A 21,741-nucleotide genomic window follows, 5' to 3' on the forward strand; every position below is an offset into this window, starting at 1 on the left:
GGGGGGGGGGGAGGGGGAAGGAACGACGTGTTTAACGACGCTCAGTCCGACGGTCGGCAGATTAAGTCCGGATTTACAATAGTTGTATAGGTGTAAGTGTGGTAAAGCGGGGTTTACGATAGTTGTTTTAAGGCGTGAGACTTGAGAAATTGACCGATCACAGCCGAACACGAGGAGAATAATCGACTGTGACTCGGTTGGTTTCTCAAGGCTTAGAGCTTAAATTCTCATTGTCGACGCCGCTTCACGAGTATAGCCTAAAAGTCGCAGCACTTTCTCCCGATGGATTTCACAGGGTATCTCGCGTCCGATCTGGAAAAAAATGTATCTCCCGAGAATCACCGAGCGTAAAATCCCTCTTCTATCAGACGGCGGGATGCGTGGCGAAACTCATCGAAGGAACAAAGAAAGTGTCGTAACCTTTAATCTGCCGTCTGTGTGTACAAAGTTTTATTTTTGTTAAATTGGAGTATGTGTAATGTGTTTCGGGTCCACTGATAGGGAAACTGTTAAGTGGCGTGATTGTAGTTCAGGATAGAGATAAGATATGCGTATTGTGCGTATAGAGGTTCGCCGTCTCGACGTCGGTCGGACGACCGGTCGGTATCTCTCTCGTTTTCGCGCGAATCCTTCTTCCTTTTTTGCATTCTTTCTTTCATTGTGCGTAATTCTCGCTTCCGTAATTCCTCCGTTCTGTTTCGGCGATCCTCGGCTTACACGGACCTCCCGGTTCCCGTCTTTCGGTTGCGTCAATCTGACATGGTTCCAACTTCCCAAACTTCGCTGGCGCGAAGGCATTGAGGCGTTCAGAAAAACATAACGATGGTGTGTGGCAACTGGATGGTGTCGAGTGATTATTGCTTTTAGTTACGGCACTGTTGGTTCCGGTCTGCAATAAGTCTACAATAGCTGCTTCTAAACTTGAGAAATTAACCAATCACAGTCGAATGTGAGGAGAATAATCGACCGTGATTGGTCAATTTCTTAAGGCTCAGAGCTTAAATTCTCATTGTAGACCCCGCTTCATGGATTTACGGATAATCCAAAAGCTGTATCGCGATGACAGCGATGAAAGCTCACTCGACAGTTTCTCGAACGCAGCCTTGGCTTCGCGAATCTCTCGATGCGCGCGAATCTTCGATTCAACATACATATGTATTCTTACAACGAAGACACACGGCTCTTCGTTTTCGCACGTCTCCGACTTTGCGAAAATATGGCGCGCATTTCCCGGTCTTCCTTTCATCCCACATATTTTACATCATTCTTCATCCTTTCTTCCCTGGTGAAACACTACTCGGTTCTCGCCTTATGCCCGTATCAGACTGATTAGGATTGAGATCGGATTGAAATTTAATCAATCAGAGCAAAGTTCACTAAACTCAAATTTAGTGAATGCTACACTGACTGATCAAATTTCAATTCAGTCTCAATCTTCAATCCATAGTCCGACGCCGACTATCATATCGTAGAAATCGTAATGTAAATAGTCCGGCCAGGCACATTTCTCGGGGCGATTGAATCGCTCGCTTGTAACGCCTAACGAGATGTAACGTTTTACGTTTTTCGAAATTGCACGTTGGAAAACCGGTGCCTCTGAGTGCCTCATGTGAGTTTGTGCTCGACGATACAATGCTCAGGAAAAACGTTGTAATGTAAAGCGGCACGCGTGTAAGGATAGTGCCAAAAAATGCGAGAAAAGAAAAGGAGAAAAAAAGAGACGACAAACTCGAGACGTCGCGAGAACGATGCTCAACCAGCGGCGACGATCGCGAGGATCAATTGTTCCCCCTGCGTTGTATCCCTCCTTCACGCGGAATGTTACACACACACACACACAGAGAGAGAGAGAGAGAGAGAGAAAAATTTTGCTGGAACAGTTAATTGTTTGTTAATACAGTGAAAAAAATTTCAAATTAATTTCCTATACATTTCTTGCGTAAAAGATAGGATTCTGAAATCTTATGACTCTTCGTCAGTCTTTTGATAAAGGAGACAATTGGATGGAAAGTTATAAAACTTTGTGTCTGGTTGGCAGAAAAATTTATTAAGAGTATTAATTGGAATATTTGCCGGATATATGAACGGCAAAGTAATTTGGTCGTGCGAATTAAATTTCATTACTGTCGCAACGACGTTTCGCTACGACAGTAAAATTAATTTTTCCGTGCCGTTAATTTTCCCGCCGAGGCTATACATCAACAAACAATTTGCTGTCCCGGCATAAAACTCCCGTCTTCTCCGTGCCCACACGTAGTTCCTTAGATCCTCGAGGTGAGCACCTCGGCGAGGAGAGTTTCACGACAACGGTGTATCCCTCGAGCTTTCTCAGCGGATTCCTCGCGCCCGGCCACGTCTTCGTTTCGAAACTATATTAGTCCCTTTCCTTCTCTTCCTCCTCTTCTTCCTGCCTCGTTACGAATCGCAATCACAGACGTGTAAAAGTTTCTTCGTAGATGCGTTTGAGTTCGTATTCGCAGGGGCTTTTTGCTTGATCCCTCTGATTCTTCCGGTTTCGCGTCTCGGTCGCGTCAGTCGTCGATTTTACAACTTGTGTTTAAATCTTAAGTCTTAGAAAAATACTGATGATCCTTCCAAAAAGAAAAAAAGAAAACGATGATCATCTACACGATGGTCCTTTCGAAAAAAAAAAAGGAGAGAGAGAGAGAGAGAGAGAGAGAAACTCTTCCATCTACACATACATTTTCGAGTCGGTCGATCTGCGATTCTTAGCCTCTCCGTCGCTCTCTCTGCTCACGTGATGCACATATCCTTAAATTCGTAGGCACTAATTGTACACTTATTATCGCCTATATGCATGAATATATGTATACAAAAGTTTCTACAAATTTCCTTTACTCGCACGGGTACTTCCATTCACAGATACTTAAGTGGAAAGAGAGAGAGAGAGAGAGAGAGAGACTCGCATATTTTTATATCCCATAGATATCGTACATCCGTGAATTCTCAAGTCTAATAATAAGTTCTCGCGCAGAGACAGATCCTCCGATCTACGTAGATTCTCCAACACTGCTGACTCGACAGAAAAGGAACGTCGCGACGTTCATTTACGACGTTGATTAGAAATATGTGCGTTCTGCGCATCCTACCGCGGGTCGGTATTCACGTGCGAGCTTATTTACTCACTTACTAACTAACTTATTCACGATTTCGATCCTGTTTCTATATTTCTTTCTTTTGTTCAAACTTACTCGAAATCTGGAAGAGAGTATGAGATATGCGCGCGTTTCAGGCAAGACCAAGCGCGATCGATGACGCTGTTAGAGCGGATCGGAACTGTAGTAAGGAATAAGGCTGGTGAGAGAGAGAGGCGGTTATAGTTAACTAAATGAACTATTTTCGAACAAATAAAGCATATATATATACATATATAGATACTATATATATATATATATATATAGAGGATACACTGTATTTTTATTCGTTAGAGTATTTTACTAAAAAAGAAAACTTCTGTAAAGTCTTTTCCGCTTATTACAGATTTACCGTTAATTAATTAATTAGTCGATAACAGAGAGAGAGAGAGAGAGGGAGAGAGAGAGGGGTGACACTTAACACATTGTGATAGCGAACAAGAGTCGCTCAGAAACAAGATGGTACCTACGCAGCACTTAATGTTAGTAACAACTTTGTAACTCAGATTCTAATTAGCTACGTTTTCTGTAGACTATTATCAGTACACACACACGCGCGCGCATACATATATATATGTATACTTACGTGCGTACGTTACTACATTATCGATAACGTAACGAGAGATTATCAAGGCGAATATAATTATGGTGCGATAGAATAACTGTAAATAATCTAGTTAACGTACACAGTATTAGAGAGAGAGAGAGAGAGAGAGAAAAAAAAGAGAGACGGGGAAGGATGAGAGAGAGAGAAAGAGAAAGAGAAAATAATAATTAGCAATAGGCTCTCAGTAGCTGATTTACGCCTTAAATTAGCGACCGAAGAAATAAAAAAAATATTTTAATTGCTCTCTGTGCGATTCTATTTCACTTATTTCTACCTCGCTGCGAAATTCGCCGCAATTCCCACGTGACGGAAAAAAGACAAACGACATGACACGTTACCGTTTTAAATTGTAAGCTCGACTTGACAATTGAAGCAAAACTAAATAATCCTATAAGACTTCTCGATACTTCCAGTTTGCCGGCATACTGCTAACATTTTGCTTCTTGGCTATGTATATTCGAGATTATTTTGGAACACCCGGAACATGCTTCTGTACACAGTCGATGTACGTTTGCGTATTATTCGTCCTTGCCTGAATCAATATGGGTTGATTTCCAGCGAGAAACACAAGTCGACACGAGTCCAGTTGTATCGTCTTCATCCCTATAAGCGTGTAATATTCCTAGAATATTACATGAATATTACTCAATACTAAAATCATAATATTCCTACAATATTCCAAGAATGTTGTGTAAGATTTTTTAATATCATAGGAGCATTCTGTTGACGTTACATGTCCACTTCACATAATATTCTTGGCATGTTACAAAATATATTTCGTATATAATATATAACAATATAAAAATGTTCTCAGAATATTAAAAGAGAAAAAAGAATAAAATAATAATAATATAGAAAAATACAGAAAAAAAAAGAACAGGATAACACCGATGATATAACCAGACTTGTGTCGACTTTGGGTCTCCTGGCGGGAAACAAGTGTGCGACGCAGTACACGAATGAACGTTACAGTGGGCGCACTCTCGTCCTCCGCTCCCATGTGCCCCGTATAAGTTATTATGACGATTACGATAAGCGGTAACGCGAAAACAAATGGCTTCGCCGCGAATAGTTTCCACGTTGAAGCGCCTGCCCCGAACATTCGATAATGTGCTGGACACCAGGTGAGCGAAGAGACCCGCGCTCGTCAGCCGAGCCGACACACGAGCCGTGAGGCGCGAGTTCCATTCCATTCGGAGACGTTTGTTGTTTTCCTTTCTCTTCTTTCCTTCCAAGTCCGAGGACCCCGAGGAACGTTCGCGTGCAACGGCAGGAGAACGAGAAGCTGCTGTCGCCGTTCAACATCGACACCCCCAACAGAATGAAGATACTGCGGGAGGGCCTGCCGAAGAAACAGTGTCCTGTGTTGGGAACGGGTGCCTTCGGCACCGTCTACAAGGCGTTCTACAAAGGTACGATACGAAACTCTCTTTCTCGCGGTTCTCGTTAACGACCAGTTCCTCCGTTGAATTTAATTGAATATATATGAATCGAATATAATTTTAATGAATTTGATTTTACGCATACACACACACACACACACCGTCTTCGCGCGTTTCTTTCCGCAGGAGACCAAGTGGCGGCCAAGGTGATTCAACGCAGGCAGAACGACGACGAAACGATCAGCTCGGAGGGGCACGCGGCGATCCTGCGGCACGCGAATATCGTGAGAATACTGAACGTAGAGCGGGGCAGCAGTTTGTCGTTGATTACGATGGAACTGTGCGGCACGTCGTTGCAGGACAAACTGCAGGAGCAGGTCCTCGCGAGGCAGGAGCGCGTCTCCATCTGGCGAGACGTCGGCCACGCGCTGCGATTCTGCCATAATTCCGGCGTGATACACGCGGACGTCAAGCCGACCAATATCCTGATGACCGCCGACGGTCGACCTAAACTCACTGATTTCGGTAGCTCTCTCCTGATCGATGAATCGCACATTTCTGTCAAGCCGCGAGTATGCACACATACACACACACACACGATTGTTGAAACCTTTATTCTCGAAGTGGCTTATCCTTCAACAATTCACAGCTGATTCCTGACCGATGGCTCGTTAAAGAAATTAACCAATCACAGTCGAATTATAGAAGAATAATCAATTGTGTTTGGTCAGTTTCTTAAATCATACCTTAAATTCTCATTGTAGACCCTGCTTAAGTGTCGATCTACAATATAGAGTTTTAAACTTCAAACTTTAAGAAATCACAATTGATTATTCTTCTACAATTCGATCGTGATTGCTCAATTTCTTAAGGCTTAGGACTTAAAGCACTTATTGTAGATTAGGACTAACGCATCTTGATCCTGATTGAGCTTTCTCTTTTACGAGAACTCACCGGTTTCCTCCTTACCAGGGTACACCAGGGTACGCAGCACCGGAGGTGCTCAGAGGAGACGCGCCCACATTTGCCGCTGACGTTTATTCACTAGGAATCGTGGCGTGGCAAATGCTGTCCCGAAAAGCGCCCTTCCACGGATTACACATCCACACTATTATATACATCTCCGCGAAAGGAGCTCGTCCTGATGACGGGGTTCTGGACGACGAGTTCGGTGGGGACTACAGAGAATTGTACAGAGTAATGTGGTCGCAGGATGTCGCGGAAAGGCCGGCACTTCGTGAAATAATCAGTAGGCTCGATCTCCTGCTTAATCGTTAACGTGTATTTTACCGAAATTATATCTCAAGTTTGGAACATATCTTATTTGCAACAGTCATTGTTATATTATCGCTTGTCTTATAGTAACGATTTGGATACGGTTTCTTTCTCTCTCTCTCTCTCTCTCTCTTATGTATCTGGCATTTCACCACCGGGCACCAACTGCGACAGAATAAAGGGAAAGAAACGAAAGAGAAAATTAATTACAAGAGTCTGCATTCTGTCTTGTTTTACGTCACGCTACGTGGAAATTATAATTCGTTACTGTAACACATTCCTCCAAAATATCATAAACATTATAAAAGTATCGGGTATTGTAAATATTGTAAAAGTACCATTGTGATGTTGCTGCCGTTCAAAAGAATCTGATCTAACTTGGTAACTCTGCGTCCCTCGGGGGTTGCCTCGCTCTCGGTCACATCTTCCAGTAACATGTTCACGAAGTCGTCGAATCCCTGCAGAGTGCCGACGATCTCCTTGTCGTTCTTCATGATGATGTGTATCCGGGAACCGATGCACTTGTCCACCAGTTCTACGAACACAGGCGTTCGTCAACGTTCGAACGTCGCTCGGCTACTCGAATGCTTGCTTCAGGTTAGAAACGTGTATTTCGCGAATTTAAATTACGAATAAGTTGTCTTACCTAAAGGCAGTAACGTAGACGGATTCGTGCTGACCGAGGTAGTCATTGGCGAAGCAATTCGCACGATAATTTGCGAAAATACAATAAATATTATTGGTGCGACCAACAACTGTCGCATAAACGCACAAACACCGTGCGCTTCATATGGTCTGTTCTTTTTAGCTTCACTCTTGAACATTAAGTTAGAGTGAGACAAGAAGTTTGTTCGTGTTGCTCGCATTTTTGATACTTTTACACCTAAAGCCCGTCGCGCATTGACCTCTCTTTAAAGAGAAGGTTGTCATTGCATATCGTATTTGGTGTGCAACGGACATTAGAGAGACATTTGCAAAAGTGTCAAACGCGAAAACACCTAAGTATATTTTGTCTCGCTCTTCCTTATTGCACTAGTTCATCAGTGCAGCTAAAAAGAACGGATCACAGATACAGATTACGTTCGTCCTAGGCTACAATAGATGCTTTAAACCCTAAGCCATAAGAAATTGACCAATCACAATCGAGAAGAATAATCAATTGTGATTGGTTAATTTCTCAAGGCTTAAAACTCTATTGTAGACCCAGCTTAAAGCCCGTATCAGACTGCAATCGGATTTCCGAACGCGCCTCTTCGGAAGAAAGGACCGGAGAAGGAAGCATTCTCGCGCTTGCGCGTCCATTCGCGCCCGAGAGCATTTCTATGCGGTCGCGCTCATTTCGTGGCAGCTCCGCACGCACCGCACTAATTTCAAAGCGGGGTGCACCCTCGTGTGTGTGTGTGTGTGTGTACGTGTGAGTGTGTGTGCGACGCGCGTGCAGGTCGCGGGAAATCGCGCTTTAGGTCGCTGCTTCCCGGCGGTTACGACGGTCGTCGTCACCCGTACCGAGTCGCGAACGAGGTCACGAACGAGAGAGAGACAGATAGATAGATAGAGAGAGAGAGGGAGAGGAAGTGGTGATTCGCACGGAGGTGGTGGGTCCCGGAGGTGGTTTGTAGAGGAGGCGGCGGCAGCGAGACGAGTGACGAGGACGACAGTGGAGACAACGGCGGTGGTGTGTCGCGACGGCCGCGGCGACGCGGCGGAAGGGATCGACGAGCCGAGGGATTGATACCACGCGTGCATGCGATGTTAGCCGCTTACGCACGGCAGCAGCAGCAGCATTCGAGCAGGCGACGTTACGTTACGTTGTTATCCCGGTGCGTCTACGCGCCACTCCGATGCGATCGTCGTCATCGTCGTCATCATCACCGTCGTCATCATCATCATCATCGCTCCGTGCTCCGATAAAATCGTCACAGTGCGATCGTCGTCGGTGTGAAGCGTCATCGTCGCAGCAGCAGTAGAGCGGGACACCCACACGCAGTGTCCCCACGCGCGTCATTATGTTCTGGACGAATAATTACGTGTCATCGCCGCATATCGAGGCGTTGCTCAACAAGGAGGTAAGTGATGATCCTGAGCTCATTTTCCTCTCTCTCTCTCTCTCCTTCGAGCCTCGAGGTTCTTACTTTTTCCTCGAACGGTTTTCCTCGCTCATACTGCTCCTCCTCCTCCTCTCCCCCTTCCCCTCATCCCCCGTCGCACTCCTCCCAGCATATAAGCGGATAAAAGCGTCTGATTTCTCCCTCGGTCGTGCGATTTTTCACGACTCGTGCTTGCTTGCAGGATGTCACGTTGCACGAATTGATGGACGAGGAGGACATTCTGCAGGAATGCAAGAGCCAGAATAAGAAGCTGGTCGAGTAGTAAGTGGTCACCACACACACACCACACACACACACACACACACAACACGCATATACAGTGGGTGTTACAAATTAATTCGGTGCCTTTTTTTCGGCCGGTGAGATTCAAGGTTTATTTACACGAAAAGTCGAGTACTACGAGTTTATTGTTTGAAATGAATTCCGTTATTTTCCGTGATACTTTGCTCCATCTGTCGGGTGGCCGACGAATGCCCAAAGCGGAACGAATCATCTCGGTAGGCCGAAGCGGCATTTTTCTTCTATCGGAATGGAAAAAAGATGCGGTGCCTTGTGATAACTACTGTTCTCTGAGGTTATGTCAGTCGGGGCCGTCGACTGTTATAGAGCATCCTAAAGCTTAAAGCCTGGCACTTTCGAGTCACCATCAGGATGGGGGAGAAATTTAAATTCGAATCAAAGTTACAGGACGTCGGGGACACCGAATTAATTTGTATACCCGATATATCGCTGTTTACTCTTCTCTCGTCGCGCATTTGGACGCATCTTTCACATGATAATCGACGTAATAATTTGTAATTGATTACAGCCTCACAAGGCCCACCGTCATGGAGGAATTGGTAACGTTAACCACTAAGGAACCGTCGATGGACATCGAGGAACGTTGGCGTTACAAGTATCCCAATGTCGCCTGTGAGTTACTCACATGCGATGTGCCTACATTGAACGAGAAATTGGCAGGTATTTGGGAAAAATCGTCGTATTACACAGCCAATGATGATCAGCTTTCTTCTCAGTACTGTAAACCGACTCCCCGATTCTACATCGTGTGATTTGATGACTCTTTCAGGTGACGAGGCGCTTCTGGCGAAATTATATTCTTTCATAGACACCGACGAGCCACTGAATCCACTGCTCGCGTCGTTTTTCAGCAAAACCCTCGGAGTACTTGTCGCTCGTAAAAGTGACCAGGTGATTATAATTGACACAGATTTTACTTTTTTTTCTCTTGCACAAGAGACCACGCTAACGCGTGTGTGTTGCGTATAGCAAACCGATGGTGATATTTGTTGCATCACGATAATAATAATAATAATAATGCATCTTACACTATAATTAACTCGACCGGTCTTAATTGTGTTTAATATATTCACAATAACTTCCTCCAAAGTGTCGATTATCACTTATAAACCTATTAGCAAAATAATACTAGTCGAATAATAAATTATCTCCCTCTCCCCCCCTCTCTTGCCTCTCCCATGTCATCACCACCACCACCACACACCACCTGTCTGTCCTTACATACTTCCGTCCATTCCAGAATTGGTATTCCTATCAGTTCACGTGCTTACAGGTCTTAGAGTTTCTTAAAAGCCGTCAGAAATGTGTAGATCTACTGTTGCGGCATTTAGAGACCTCCGCTATTATGGACTTAGTGCTGAAGCTCGTTACTCAGGTGGAAGGCAGTGATATGCGTCAAAACATATTGAACGTAAGATCTTACTTCCTTGAAATAAAACGTTTCCGTCGTACTGAAAAACATGTTGCATAGTCGTCGTCTCTTCTCCGACAGTGGTTAGATAGTCAACATTTAGTGCAGAGACTGGTAAAGTTATTAGCGCCCAATTCGGAGCCGGCCAAACACGCTAACGCGGCGCAATTACTTTGTGATATGGTGACGGTGGCGAGGGAGACTCAACGTACATCCACAGAACGCGCCGATCCAGATCCTATTTTAAATACTCTAGAATCGTAAGTGTCGCCAATATGCAATTGTATGAGTCTGAAGCTTATTTCATCTTACTTGGCAAATGACGTTACTTCGAACGACGTGTGTTCCTCTTTCACAGGGGTGAAACTGTGAGCCTATTATTAGAGACTATCTTGACAGGAGAGAAACTAGAAAGTAGTATCGTCGGTGGAATACAGGTGCTTTTGGTACTTCTAGGACAAAAGGCTAACAAGTATGACGAGTATATTTGAGAGTTGTCTGTTAAGAGTTTGTAAAGTGGACGTAGCATGTATGTAGTAAATTTGCTTCTTTCTTTTCGCAGCAGCGCGTTAAACGAGGGAGATGTGCACGCTAACAGCGAGGATGTCGCGGATAATGAGCAACGTATTAAGATTTCGGACGCAACTCTACCATATCTGGAGCACCTTCACAAGCTTCTTTTGGATCCACCATACGTAAGAGACGCACCTCCTTCGCAAATCCTTTTCCACATTTTTCTCATCATATTGTCGACAGTGTTTGCCTTAAATGACCTCAGACTCGTCTAGATGAATGCGAGATCGATGAAGGCGAAAATCCGAGAAATTCATCTTTGACGAAGATGATTTCGCTTCTAATTTATCTAGACAATGTTTTTTTTTTCTTATTTAAGACGAAGATGCATATATTTTGTATTCACCTGGATAAAAATGATCTACTTATCTGGATGATTAGATAATTTTATCTAGATGCCGGCAAACTCTGACTATCGATATATCACTATTCCTTCGACATCGATGTTCATCTTGTGCTTCTATGTTAAGAAATATCAAATCTCCGTTTTATCCAGAAACCCGCAGTGAAGACAACCGTCGGGATCTTAGAATGTCCATTGGGAAATACTCGTTTACACGTAGCGAAATTGTTGATGGCGTTATTGTCGACGGAGAATCTAAAGATCCATGAAAGTTTAGCAACTTTGGGAACATTCCAAACATTGTTGGTAAGGAACACCGTAACAATTTGCGAGCCCATCTCTCGTAACTTTTTTCCTTTTGTGTATCATTCTGCTTTAAGACGCACACACTTGAAATTTTGTAGGATCTGTTTTTCAAATATACGTGGAATAATTTTTTACACACACAAGTACAACAGTGCCTGGCCTTAGCTATTAATTGCGGACATCGGGATACTAATGATATTATTTATAGTAATGTGAGTTGTGCATTTTTTCTTCATCATTATCATGAGAAACTACTATCGCCGCAGCGAAGGACAAATCCGAAAGTAACTACTTTGTTGCATTAATTTTTCTAGATATTTATCAAGTGCAAATTAATAGACAGAATTCTAGAAGCCTGGGACAAAAACGAGAGTAAACAGTAAGAGATAGATAGCGCCGAAAGATCGAGTAAAAATCGAGTAGCTCGATTTACGCATCGAAAGTCTCTCGTGGCTCTTAGTATCTCGTAGACATTCGCACGGCTCCTAATGAGAGAATTTGCGTTCGCAGGAACAAAGAAAACGGCGTCCGGCAGGGCTATATGGGACATTTGATTAATATCGCGAACGACATCGTCACTCAGTGCGAGAAGAGTAATATATTGGACAGCTTCCTAAAGAATAATTTGCCACCCGAGTGTCTTAGTAAGTGGGAGAAGCTTGTGAGTACACAGTTAGTGGAGATCAATAAGATTCATCAGACTGTAATGATGGTACGTAACGGTGTGATTATATTCTGCGTTCGTTGTGTCAACGTATATACACGTCCGTTAATACGTTACACTCACTCACATCTTACCTCTTACCGTTACTGCATTAGGTAACGCGTGATTGCAATAATGATAAAATTTCCAGGGTGATCAGAATCAAGTGTACCTGATGAGTTCCGAGGAGAACCCAGACGAGTACAACTCTTATTCGCAGGAGGCGTACATCCAACAGGTTAGCGCGCATGCGCGCTACGATAGTGATTATCGTCATAAAGTAGGATCTCTCTCGAGTGGACCCTCCCTGCGAATGAGTAGTAGTTAATATTTTCATTATTAGATAGTTCATATTTTAATTGGTCTTCAACATTTGCCGATATATGTAAAATACATTCATGTTTCAAGTTATGTATTGAGACGTGGTGAGGATTGGAGATAACTGCAAAATTAGAGAACGCTGGATACGGCCCTGCCTTTGGGCGGGGCTGAGCGACTCTTCTGTAATGGAAATTCTGGTCCCCAAGCTTTCATTCCGGAGAGATCCTACTATACTTTTGTGACTTACATTTCACCGGTGGTGATGTTTTGTTGGTATTATAGATGTACACCAACTACCAGGGCCAGCAAATAACGCCGCCTTTCATTGAGAATTTCGGTTTCCACGACGACGAGTTCAACGATGGCGACGATGCGCTGCAGTAAGTACAACGCGACGTGTATCGTGTGTCGACTAGACGTTTGAAACTCTTCCGGTCGCCCTCGCTGCCGTTTATCTTATTTAATGACGTCAGAAGCGAGAAAACATACGCATGAAATACAAGTCGAAAGGATATCTCCGCAAAATAGCACAACTTGTGATCGATTGCGAGCGATATATTTGCGAAATACTCCATAAATTCTCTAACAGTCAATAAATAACCGTGAAATTAACATTAACGCGACGTCCCCCCCCCCTTTTTTTCATGATTTTGTCCTTCACCAATTTGCAGATAACGCATGAGTTTTTGAATTATTAATTAAAGAAGCCTCTGTGCATGATCATTTTTCGATAATTGATAACTCGAAATTTTTTGCACGTTGTTTGCCAAACGGCACAGGACTTTTTTGTTCATCTCAATCCGTTCCACGTGCTCGTGATATTTGTCTATTGAATTCTGCGACAGAATTGTCATCAATTGGTTGGCTCTCATCGTTGTTAGAAGATCTTTTTCATGAAGTCTTTTTCCGTGCGTTCATCGGCCCGGATAAAATAATCAATTCCTCACTAACTATTGCGAGCTCAAACCCGAAGTTCGAGGATATGTTTCCTCGTTTCTCTGATGTCAGTTAAGACGGCCGCGGCGAGGGAAGACCGAACAGTCTTAATAGCACCGCTACCGGGTTGTCCTAAAAACGCGATCACACACAGCCTTCGACTGGTTGAGTCCAAACTCGGGAATCCGAACGCGATTAAGAACGAAAAAAAAAAATCATAACGTAATATCGCCATTGTCGCTCCTCCCCTGCTGTTTTTCGTTAAGAAGAATGATATTATAGTAATCCAGTTGACCAATTAACAACGTTGGCCTTTACTCTCAGTGAAGAAGATCTCGACAAGCGAGAAGATATGTTCAATAAGGTAGATACTTCCTTCAGGCATTCAGCTGAATCAAGTTTTAACCGCAAGTTATTACTCGGCAAGTACTGAGATCGAGTCTGTCCTGGCTCGGCGAACCTTTTCTTTTTTCTTTTCGGTTAAAGCTGTGCCAACAAAAGCAGAAAGCCGGTCTCGAGGACTGCGGCGGCGGAGTCGAGTGGGGCGACGAGGGCGAGCTGACATTCCAGACTGTGGTGGACAAGCGGGACTGGCATTCCAAGCAGCAGCATCAGGACTCCAGTTCGTCGGACGAGGACGACGAGGACACGCGCGACATGCATATGGAGGTCGACGCTACTGATCGTACGTTTCTCATTCTTTCCTCCCCCCTCCCGCTGTCCATCGGGCGTAGAAATTAATTCGAGGCGGTTCGGATCGCTCAATTGCGTCTCTCGAAATTACAGCTTGGGACACCGCCGAGCCGTTAACCTCCGGCACCGCCCTCCCGCCGGTCAATCCCTGGGACGTGGTGCCGTCCGAGCCGATGGAGTCCACCGGCTGGGCGAATTTCGACAACTTCGAGAACTCCCTGAGCATAGAAAACAGCGCCGCGTGCGAGAACAATAAGAAGCCGCGCGACGACGACGAGGAGCTCAAGGAGAAGAAATCGGAGGACCCGAAGGAGGACACCAGCGAGAACATCGGGAGCGGCGATAAGAAGGGTAAGGACTCTTCTTCAGTGAGCAGCAACGCCGAGGTAATCGGACCTGTGCTGTCCACCACCGTCACCACGGAGGCCAATTTCAATCACAGTAAGAGCGACGAGGACGGGACGATCCACGTCGTGGCGGACAGGAACGCCAATCCCAGCAAGCCGCCGGCTACTAACAGGTATTTTTACACACACACTACGTCTACCTCTGTTTGCCGAGGTTGGATCAATTGGTGAAGAAAAAAAAAAAGAAACGTTCGCCTTGCTCGTTCCAGCGATGTTGGGAGCGCGGAGGACAAAGCTGTGACAATGAAGACAGCGGATGACGCTATGAGCGAGAATCCGCCGCAGGAAGCATATTCTCTTCAGGTTCCCCCGAACGCTCCGAGGAGCAGCGCCGCCGACTCTGCGCCGACCTCGAAAGACGCCAAGTGAAAAACCAACGTTCCCTTCCCATCCCTGCGCTCCCCTTCCCTCCCCCCCGCCACCCCCCACTTGCCCTGCCTATGTTAGACGAAATGATATGGCAATAGGAAGAGAGAAAATCATATCAGTATCGAGTTGTAAACGACGAGGAAGAACGATCGGAGCATATTTAACGCCCTCTATTTTCATTAGAACACACACACACACACACACAATATCCGCGTGTTGATTATGTGTTTTTAAAGGGAGGAAAAAAGCAGAAACAAGGAAAAAAGAAAAGAAGAAAAGAAAGGAACGTGTTGACGCTCTGGGCGCAGTACAGTCCCGTTGCAGGGTATCTCGAATAAATACGAATGCCGAATCCACCTAACCATCGACCGCTCAATTACCGTTTAGCGAATAATTTGGTGTTTATTACGTATACGTATGAGAGAGAGAGAGAGAGAGAACAAAAAAAAGATATATAGATCCCGCCCTGTATCTCTCGACATAACCCCCCTCCCCCCCTTTCCTGAACCGCCAACGTCGCTCGCACAGGTTCGCCTCTCGCGGAAGTGAAGTCTCTCCCGCGTACATACATATATATTTTACAACCATATTGTTAAGGGTTTCGTAAAACAAAAGAAAAGAAAGAAACTGTTATACGTAAAGTGATGATGAAACTGGTCTCCGTTCGAAATGGAGGAGAAAGGAGTAGCAGTGGAAGAAAAAAAAAAGGAATCGCGATTTCGCGCTACATCACGGATTATAGACGAAAGAAAAAGAGAGAGAGAGAGAACGGAGAGAGACATCCGACGAATTTCGCCGTCGCTTGATCGGCTCCGTTCGTCCGTTTGAATTTGATTTCGCGGGACGCGCACGTTTACACACACATTATTACGAACGAATGAGAGGCGCGACGGTGGCGGAAAGTGGCGGGGGAAGGAGAAAGAAAAAAAAAACGAAGGAGAGAACTTACCCCGCGACGTTTCGACCACCGTAAGATCACCGTGTTTCACGTCGTGAATTTCGTGAAAAAAAAAAACTGGTACTTTTGCTTATTCTTTCGATAAGGCAAAGGTACTTGGGTGCAGTGCCTACTGTTTAACTGAGCGTACGTTAGTGCAACGATATGATACGGGCGGAAAGATAAAAGAGAGAGAGAGAGAGTGTGCGTGCGCGTGTATGTGTGGGTTCGTGCGTGTGTGTGAGAAAATTGTGTATTTTTATTACCTTTTGTTATAATATTTGGACAAAATTTACACGTGATATCGTATGAAACGGGAGCTCTCTCGACGAACTTGCGCGCGCTTACCTTACGTCCCTCAAAGATAGAAGAAGGAGGAGGGGAGGAGAGAAGAGCGGAAAGATTTGTATACATACGTACGAGTTTAAACGACTGTTACGTAAGTCTTTCACGAGGATCTTCCAGAAAGAGAGAGAGGGAGGAGGGAGGATAAATGGCGTTGAATCGGCAGCGGAAAAATACACACAGGAAAACTTACACCTTCTTCGACTTGTTGCGCATGCTTCGACCGAGCTCTACCTTTATCATATACCTAATATCGGTACACATACCTCTCGTCATTCTACGGGGAAAAAAAAGAGAAAAAAAAAGACGAAACGGCAATTCTGCGAATTATGTTACCTGATTGTTCCGTGAAACTTTCTTCTGCCTCGCAGGTTTTGCAGCAGCAATGTGTTTATAGCGTTGTACACACGAGATATTGTTCATAATTAAAATGATGAAATAATAAAACATTGTTCTAAATCCCAAAGTATTTTCGTTCCGACGCCGCGCCGTCGTCGACAACGGAAAGTTTAATAATCAGGTCTTTCCTTTGTAGATCGATTTACTTTCTTTACAATTTTTCGTTGATCCTTCACACATCGTACATCCTTCTTGCGCACTCTTGTGCGAATCTCTACGTGCTATTCCGGTAAGCAAGTAACATTAAGTCAATTTTATCGAAACATTGATTTTATGCGGATTTCGTAAACATTTTGATATAATATTTTATAAATGTTCCTAAACTCTTGATAATATCGTGTCCTTAAATATTAAAATCATAGCGTGGGAGTATTGTTATTTTCAATGTTTCGATCGAATATTGTTAACAGTGACGTGTACAATATTAAGAACGATGATCATTGAAAACGTCACATGTTATAAAATATCATTGTAATAATAACAACGTTGTGTTAGTGATTCCCCGCTTACCGGATGCGTTGTTCGCATGATGAATAATTTACTATGCGCGCGGCTACGGAGAGAAAAAAAAAATACCACTCTCCTGCATTCCTCGTGTTTTTAGCGTGTATTGTCCGTCATCTTTCGTCATTTACTTCACGTTCTCAAATGCATGTTGAGTGTGCAACCTTGCGCCTGCCTTCTCGTTATCACTTCGAGAGAGATGGAAACAGCGTCCTCGGCCGTCACGAGAATTCGTCGTTCGCGCGCGGCGGATCGAACAGCGATATGTCGACTCTCTCGTGTCTGTAAGACCAGTTGAAAAAGTCAGTCGATAACATCAAGGTGATCACTAAGGCCCTATAAGCGCGTGATATTATTTAATATTCAGTAATATTCTTGGTATATATGGAAAAGCGAACGTTACCTCTCGGTGTTCTCGTCCGTCGTCGTGTTATCCGTGTCTGTGAGAATCCCGATTTCATACACCACCGCTTTTATCACGTACCTACGAGCATTTTCGAAACATTTCCTCACACAGGATAACGTATAAATATCGTGCGAAAACATTCCAGATATACTTCGTTCGACATAAACAAAACGGAAATCTAAAAGAAAGCTTTGGAAAAAATCTTTAAATGTTGGACAGAGGAAATAGAATCTTTCTAGGTTTCCCATTCGGAATAGTACTTTTGAAACATTACGCCTCTAATTTTCATAGATCACCCAAATAGTTGGTGAATAAACTTCGCTGGGGTTTCTATGGGGGTGAAATAATTGAATAAGAAATTACACGTCGGTGTTGGTTGTGACGTCCGTCGAATTGTCCGCTGAGTTGTCGGTCGTCGAGCTGTCGGACGACATCACCAGATTCCGGTACTCCCGCGTGAGATCGGGTATCGGACCGGCACTCACTGACAGCAACGTCGTAGGCAATAACGACAACATCAGTATAAGTAACAGGGTGACACGGGAAGGTGGAAGAAGTGGCGACCCGACGATCGCGGCGGGCCGATCACGGTGTCCAGCGGCGGCGGCGCGCGGCATTTTAAAGCGACAGGCCTCGGCCGTCTCCGGCCGCCACTTTTAAAGGCGGCCCGGCATATCTGTCCCCCTCGTTAACACCGCAGGCTCGACTATATGCCAGGCACTTTTGCATTACGTATTATCACGATCTGAGTTCATAAGTGGCAGAGGAAATTCCCCGCGTCCGCGCGCCGAGACCGATATACAATTGCGTCAGGTCGCGTGGCGTGGTGTCAAAATCTCCGGAGATGAGAACAATTACTCGCGGATGTTTAAGTCGTACATATGAGTGCGATCGGTACTGCCCTATAAGCGTGTAGTATTATTTAATATTAAGTGATGTTTTTCTGGAATGTTAATAGATGTTTACACGTCCACTCCTGATATTCAGAAAATAATATCATTTAATGTTATTGTGAAGTGAAGTGGACATATAACGTCAACAGAATATTCCTACGATATTAAAAATGTTATTACATGACACTCTTGGAATATTATGAGATTATTTTAATAAATTGAATAATATTGAATAATATTCTAGGAATATTATGCTTTTATAGGGATATTATCGCGAGATATATGCGCGCGTCTCGCAAAGACGCTGCGATATGCGATTCGGTGTGCCACGGTACTACGGGGCTTTTACAGAGTAAACGCACAAGGGACGAAAGTGAGAGACGAATCGTCGTTGAGAAGGACATTTCCACGCGAGAGATTTGAAATTTTCCTCGCGCGTTTTCGACCCTGCGGTGACCGTCGCCGCGTTAAACGATACGCGGTAAATCAATTAGCGCGGGTGCGCAAATAAATCGCGTCACTCGCGATACAAACATCACGCTTTCCACGCTTAATCGTACATTCTGTACTTTGCGTTGGAATAAAAATATCACCACTTTTTCGAAAAAAAAAAAAAAAGAAAAACTGTTCCTCTAGTAATTTAAAATGAAACCTCTCAATGGAAAATCCTTTATAAGTATCAATCCCTAATTTGGCATTATCGAGCGTGTTTTCGAAGATATATATCCTCTCAAAACAATTGTGATTCGCGATGTAACAAATATTGTATTTTGCGATGCACACCTGTGTGTGCGGCGTTTCTCAATTGAAAATTGGCTGCGTTCGGCGTAACAAAGCGATCAGCGGCCATTGATTATATCGGTCTTCGCTGTTGGATCTCTAAATTTAAACCAATTACGTCGACGAATTGCTCAACCGTTACGTTCGCCGAGCGCGATCAATCATGCGACAATCGATCGACACTCGGTCTAGTTGTCCTTTTTGCTAAACTGGCTGCATTAATTCAAGAAATGCACGCATACCGTGAAGCGTGAGGGTCTCGTATGTACACTTTGTACGTTTCGATGTGTGTATGTAAATTTCTCGACTAGTTGCGGCCAGTTCGGTTAAAAAAAAAACAGACCGGTTATTTCTACGTCCTGAGATGTGTGATCTGATCTACGATATATCATGATCGAGCGAATTGACTTATAATCGATTCATCGAGGCGCGTTATTGGCTGAATTTGTATTTCTTTTCTTCTCTTCTAGGAATTTATAATTTCACATTTGCCAATATTTTTCTCTTTTTTCTGAATATCTGAATTTTTTTCTTCTGTTCTTTCGACGGGGAAGCATCCGTGAGATGATTTATCGCACGATTTTACCCGATACGATACTTTGTTATCTTCCCACCTCCATATTTTTCGGACGCCTGGTACGTTCTATACACACACAGTGACCTCGAGACACTCCGTTGCCTGGACGCTCAGGTTATGTCAGGAACAGGTGCGCAACCGGAGCGCTTCTCCCCGTGAGGAACATTGTGTGTAGAACAAACAGTCGCAATTTGCGTGTATTCGGCCTTTGTTATCGGCGAGGGGGGGGCCAAGAAGGAACGTGGTTTGCGAACGACGACGACGACGACAGCGGAGGTAACGTCGTGACGCGCGATCCTGGATTGAGATTAAACCATAACCTTGACAAATGTTGAACCGGTACTTGCAAACTTTTATCAGTGAATAATAATCAGTGTTTTCGAAGAAAGAGTTCTCGGTGTGGGCTTAAATAGAGTTCGAGCACGAAGTGCTAGTTTCTCGTTTCTCGCTCGTCGAGCAAGAGGTTTCTCTCAGCTACGGATGAAAATTTAGAATTTTGCAGTGTACCGTTATAAGGGGGGAAAAAAATGTTAAAACCCCAGATTGGGATGTATTAATTCATATTGAATCGAATCACATCATTTCGAGATTGTATGAACATTTGTTGTAGAAGAGAGAGATATATATTGCCTTGCTGTATAATAATTTTATAAAAAGGAGTTATCAGAGCTTCCCCTTCGTTTACACTTATTCCTCAGGTTGCCCCTTTTTCGTCCTTTCCAAGGATGCGAGCTGGAACTAAACATGATTTCCTCGAGGCTGATTGGACTTGTTGCTGTTTTCTGAATACAAATACTTTATAATGGGAGAACTTGCAGTGTAAGTACATTAGAAGTTAAGCTCATTGATAATACTGTCAACCTGTGTTGAATAAGCCATCCATAACATTTAAAGTTTGAGAATTATACATGAAACAATTACCCTAATGTAGAAAGATATTCAGTTGTTAAATATATTCCCGAGATAACATGTTTATACTTAATATCAGTTGCCTTTCCATGGTAGTTGAGTTTTCCTTCTTAAACGATGTTTAAAAATCTCTGAGACTTACAACAATTCATAAGATCTAATTCTCCACTCTGGTTTACTAAAAAGATATACACTACACGAGAAGGAAACTAAGTGATCTGCTTCCTTATTGGGATCAGGGAATAAAATCAGAAAATAAAATCAGAAAATAGTTACCACCGAGAACCTCACAAAGCACCAGCGATACGAGCTGTTTGCTCGCACGTTTTAACTCCCAGACACCGAGCGACATTTATCTTACACTCGGACGGCAACGATCGGTAATTAATCTTCCTTCCTCCTTCGTCACAGGTGTTTCTGTGGGTCGATAAGTGAACGCAGCTCCCCGAGGATCTTTCCGTTCCTACCTTCGGTGACCGTCGACGCAATCATGTAGAGCAACGACGTAGATAAGCAACGATATATAAGGAAGATGACGCCGCATTTCACAGCCCTGACTCCGGTGCGGAGACGGTGCCTGATCGTGCTGCTGCTCGTTCTGGTGCCGTTCGCGATCCTGAACCTGCTGACACCGTCGGACATGAGGGAGGAGACCCTCTTGCAGAACAGCATCGCCGAGCTGCAGGCCAAGCTGGAGCATCTCCAGGCGAAGTACGTCAGCAGCCAGGAGGAGATCAGCCTGCTGTCGCATCAGCTGCTGCAGCTGATCGAGAGCAACCACATCCTGCCGGATCTCCAGCTGCTGATCAACAACGGCACCTCCAACATCACGAGCATCAAGCTGCCGTCGATCTACAACTTCCTGCCGCACTTCCTCAACGATCCGAACAGCCTGCGCCCTGCGTTCATGCAGAGCAAGGGTAAGTCCGGCGTCAGCATGGTGCTGGGGGTGCCCACCGTGAAGCGTGAGGTCCAGTCTTACCTGATGGCGACGCTGAGGAACCTGCTGGACCGCATGAGCGCCTCGGAGATCGCCGACACGCTGATCATAGTTATGGTGGCCGAAGTGAGTGGATTTAAACGATTTTGCCCCCCCCCCCCC

The 21,741-nt window shown here is 44.4% G+C and overlaps 5 protein-coding genes across 11 annotated transcripts in view; 3 read left to right on the forward strand and 2 right to left on the reverse strand.

Moving 5' to 3' along the window:
• Window positions 1-4,581: 4,581 nt before the first annotated feature.
• LOC106750374 (serine/threonine-protein kinase mos) lies at window positions 4,582-6,446 on the forward strand. 3 transcript variants are annotated; one of them, XM_014630693.1, is made up of 4 exons: window positions 4,582-4,886; window positions 4,999-5,174; window positions 5,331-5,428; window positions 6,117-6,446. In XM_014630693.1, the coding sequence occupies exons 1-4, from the start codon at window positions 4,816-4,818 to the stop codon at window positions 6,420-6,422; spliced, it is 651 nt and encodes a 216-aa protein (XP_014486179.1). In that variant the 5' UTR covers window positions 4,582-4,815; the 3' UTR covers window positions 6,423-6,446. The 3 variants fall into 3 exon arrangements, with proteins under 3 accessions (XP_014486179.1, XP_014486180.1, XP_014486178.1); XM_014630694.1 differs by having other exon boundaries at window positions 5,331-5,669; window positions 6,117-6,266; XM_014630692.1 differs by having other exon boundaries at window positions 5,331-6,187.
• Window positions 6,447-6,517: 71 nt separating this feature from the next.
• Window positions 6,518-7,227, reverse strand: LOC106750375 (U6 snRNA-associated Sm-like protein LSm5). The gene is made up of 3 exons (XM_014630695.1): window positions 7,066-7,227; window positions 6,758-6,954; window positions 6,518-6,584 (listed from the first exon to the last, which is right to left on the reverse strand). Exons 1-3 carry the CDS (start codon window positions 7,181-7,183, stop codon window positions 6,552-6,554), a joined length of 348 nt encoding a protein of 115 aa, XP_014486181.1. The 5' UTR covers window positions 7,184-7,227; the 3' UTR covers window positions 6,518-6,551.
• A 496-nt stretch (window positions 7,228-7,723) lies between these two features.
• On the forward strand, window positions 7,724-16,476 carry LOC106750361 (serine/threonine-protein phosphatase 6 regulatory subunit 3). Of its 4 annotated transcripts, none has more exons than XM_014630672.1 (18): window positions 7,724-8,485; window positions 8,709-8,788; window positions 9,336-9,487; window positions 9,597-9,718; window positions 10,068-10,238; window positions 10,320-10,498; window positions 10,597-10,710; window positions 10,804-10,933; window positions 11,308-11,460; window positions 11,559-11,672; window positions 11,775-11,839; window positions 11,971-12,172; window positions 12,315-12,401; window positions 12,767-12,864; window positions 13,703-13,784; window positions 13,907-14,105; window positions 14,207-14,633; window positions 14,730-16,476. In XM_014630672.1, exons 1-18 carry the CDS (start codon window positions 8,426-8,428, stop codon window positions 14,887-14,889), a joined length of 2,595 nt encoding a protein of 864 aa, XP_014486158.1. In that variant the 5' UTR covers window positions 7,724-8,425; the 3' UTR covers window positions 14,890-16,476. The 4 variants fall into 4 exon arrangements, with proteins under 4 accessions (XP_014486158.1, XP_014486159.1, XP_014486157.1 ...); XM_014630673.1 differs by having other exon boundaries at window positions 10,101-10,238; window positions 10,801-10,933; XM_014630671.1 differs by having other exon boundaries at window positions 7,725-8,485; window positions 10,801-10,933.
• LOC106750362 lies at window positions 15,956-18,208 on the reverse strand. The gene is made up of 3 exons (XM_014630675.1): window positions 17,844-18,208; window positions 17,478-17,558; window positions 15,956-17,356 (listed from the first exon to the last, which is right to left on the reverse strand). Exons 1-3 carry the CDS (start codon window positions 18,095-18,097, stop codon window positions 17,296-17,298), a joined length of 396 nt encoding a protein of 131 aa, XP_014486161.1. The 5' UTR covers window positions 18,098-18,208; the 3' UTR covers window positions 15,956-17,295.
• A 1,446-nt stretch (window positions 18,209-19,654) lies between these two features.
• Window positions 19,655-21,741, forward strand: part of LOC106750382 (alpha-1,3-mannosyl-glycoprotein 4-beta-N-acetylglucosaminyltransferase B) — a 6,064-nt gene continuing 3,977 nt past the window's right edge. The window contains exons 1-3 of one of the 2 annotated variants that reach the window (XM_014630709.1): window positions 19,655-20,069; window positions 20,429-20,549; window positions 21,051-21,705. In XM_014630709.1, coding sequence (XP_014486195.1) covers window positions 21,172-21,705 — 534 coding nt within the window. In that variant the 5' untranslated portion in view covers window positions 19,655-20,069; window positions 20,429-20,549; window positions 21,051-21,171. The remainder of the gene's footprint in view (window positions 20,070-20,428; window positions 20,550-21,050; window positions 21,706-21,741) is intronic. The other variant, XM_014630708.1, reaches the window with a different exon arrangement.

This window comes from Dinoponera quadriceps, unplaced genomic scaffold, assembly GCF_001313825.1.
Source record: "Dinoponera quadriceps isolate SergipeBrazil2010 unplaced genomic scaffold, ASM131382v1 scaffold5230, whole genome shotgun sequence".
In the NCBI taxonomy this organism is placed as follows: Eukaryota; Metazoa; Arthropoda; class Insecta; order Hymenoptera; family Formicidae; genus Dinoponera; species Dinoponera quadriceps.

Excerpts from the sequence above, each read along its gene's own strand:
- LOC106750362 (XM_014630675.1), bottom strand. The coding sequence starts at position 18,097 with ATGCCGCGCGCCGCCGCCGCTGGACACCGTGATCGGCCCGCCGCGATC. Across the intron at positions 17,559-17,843 it reads GTCACAACCAACACCGACGT|GTACGTGATAAAAGCGGTGG; the intron begins GTAATTTCTTAT and ends AAATGCTCGTAG. Across the intron at positions 17,357-17,477 it reads ACGGACGAGAACACCGAGAG|ACACGAGAGAGTCGACATAT; the intron begins GTAACGTTCGCT and ends CTGGTCTTACAG.
- LOC106750375 (XM_014630695.1), bottom strand. The coding sequence starts at position 7,183 with ATGCGACAGTTGTTGGTCGCACCAATAATATTTATTGTATTTTCGCAA. Across the intron at positions 6,955-7,065 it reads GTCTACGTTACTGCCTTTAG|AACTGGTGGACAAGTGCATC; the intron begins GTAAGACAACTT and ends CTGTGTTCGTAG. Across the intron at positions 6,585-6,757 it reads ACGGCAGCAACATCACAATG|TTGGTGCCCGGTGGTGAAAT; the intron begins GTACTTTTACAA and ends ATTCTGTCGCAG.
- LOC106750374 (XM_014630692.1), top strand. The coding sequence starts at position 4,816 with ATGGCTTCGCCGCGAATAGTTTCCACGTTGAAGCGCCTGCCCCGAACA. Across the intron at positions 4,887-4,998 it reads GATAATGTGCTGGACACCAG|TCCGAGGACCCCGAGGAACG; the intron begins GTGAGCGAAGAG and ends TTTCCTTCCAAG. Across the intron at positions 5,175-5,330 it reads CTACAAGGCGTTCTACAAAG|GAGACCAAGTGGCGGCCAAG; the intron begins GTACGATACGAA and ends TTCTTTCCGCAG.
- LOC106750361 (XM_014630671.1), top strand. The coding sequence starts at position 8,426 with ATGTTCTGGACGAATAATTACGTGTCATCGCCGCATATCGAGGCGTTG. Across the intron at positions 10,711-10,800 it reads CTAGGACAAAAGGCTAACAA|CAGCGCGTTAAACGAGGGAG; the intron begins GTATGACGAGTA and ends TTCTTTTCGCAG. Across the intron at positions 10,934-11,307 it reads TTCTTTTGGATCCACCATAC|AAACCCGCAGTGAAGACAAC; the intron begins GTAAGAGACGCA and ends CGTTTTATCCAG.